General features: G+C 64.6%; 1 protein-coding gene across 1 annotated transcript in view; it reads left to right on the forward strand.

The window, feature by feature from the left end:
- The first annotated feature begins 1,135 nt into the window (after window positions 1-1,135).
- The window catches only part of LOC104834905 (tenascin-X-like), a 702-nt gene continuing 411 nt past the window's right edge, over window positions 1,136-1,426 (forward strand). Inside the window, exon 1 of the mRNA XM_010572570.1 lies at window positions 1,136-1,376. Coding sequence (XP_010570872.1) covers window positions 1,136-1,376 — 241 coding nt within the window. The remainder of the gene's footprint in view (window positions 1,377-1,426) is intronic.

Here is a 1,426-nt window from a genome sequence, read left to right on the forward strand (position 1 = left end):
TAGGGGCCCACAGGGGGATCTATAGGGGCATATGGGGGGGGGCTATATGGGGATCTATAGGGGACATGGGGGGTCCTATGGAGGTCATAGAGGGGCCTATAACACGGCTACAGTGACTACAGGAAGTTCTGTAGGGGCTATGGGGGAGGGTCTTCTGTGGAGGGATCTATACGGGCACTATGGAGCACAGGATCCCTATGGCACTGCCCACAGCAGCAGTGGGTACCTATGGGGACCATAGGGGTGCTAAGAGGACCCTGGGGCAGGGGTGAGCACTGCACCCCTATGGGTGACCGGGGCCCAATGAGGGTCCTAGGGGGGCTATGCGGAGCACATGGCCACATGCCCTATAGGCTCCATAGGGCCCAAGACCCTATAGAACCTAGCCCCAGATCCCCTCTGTCTGGCCATGGGGCCCTTATAGGAGTGATAGGGCCTGGGGCAGGGGAGGGGGGGTGTTCTCTAGGGCCCCTATAGGGATCTATAGGGTCTATAGGGTGCCTGTAGGGTACCTATAGGGCCTGATGGACAACCCCCCTCCCCCCCGGCTCTCCCCAGGGCATCAACTGGTTTCCCTGGAAAGGCTTCGAGTTCTCCGTCCCCTTCACCGAGATGAAGCTGCGGCCGCAGCGCGACTGAGGGGTCCCAGGTGTCCGGGGGGGGCACCCAGGAGTTTGGGGGGGGACCCAGGAATCTGGGTGGGCTTGGGTGGGTGACCGAAGGGGGAACCCAGGTGTCCAGGGTGGGGATCCAGGCATCTGGGTGGGTGACAGGGGTGGGACCCAGGTGTCTGGGTGGTCCTGGGTGGATCTTTGGAGGGGACCTAGGCATCTGGGTGGGCTTGGGTGGGTGACCAGGGAGGGACCCAGGCATTCGGGTGGTCCTGGGTGGACCCTGGGGAGGAGACCCAGGCAGCCAGGTGAGCCCCAGGGAAGGACCCAGGCGTCCAGGCATGGGGACCCAGGAGTTTGGGGGCTGACCCAGGAATCTGGGTGGGCTTGGATGGGTGACCAAAGGGAGAACCCAGGTGTCTGGGGGGGACCCAGGCTTCTGGGTGGGTGACTGGGGGGACCCAGGGGTCCGAGTGGTCCTGGGTGGGCCTTTGGACAGGACGTAGGCATCTGGGTGGGCTTGGATGGGTGACCAGGGATCTGGGGAGGGGGACTCAGGTGTCCAGGTGGTGGCGGTGGCCGAATGCAGGTATGGGGGTGCAGGCAATGAGGCGCTGCACGCGCTGACGGCGGGGACCCCCACGGAGCTGCGGGTGGATCTCCGCACCCCACAAGATGCTGCCTTCGCCCACTACCGTGATTTTGCCGTCGCTGGCCCTGAGGACCATTACCGCCTCCACCTCGGCGCCTACAGCGGCACTGCTGGTATAGGGGGTCTGGGGGGGGTCCTGGGTGGTCTGGGGGGGTCCTGGAGG

This window comes from Haliaeetus leucocephalus, unplaced genomic scaffold (assembly GCF_000737465.1).
Source record: "Haliaeetus leucocephalus isolate CR32 unplaced genomic scaffold, Haliaeetus_leucocephalus-4.0 Scaffold347, whole genome shotgun sequence".
In the NCBI taxonomy this organism is placed as follows: domain Eukaryota; kingdom Metazoa; phylum Chordata; class Aves; order Accipitriformes; family Accipitridae; genus Haliaeetus; species Haliaeetus leucocephalus.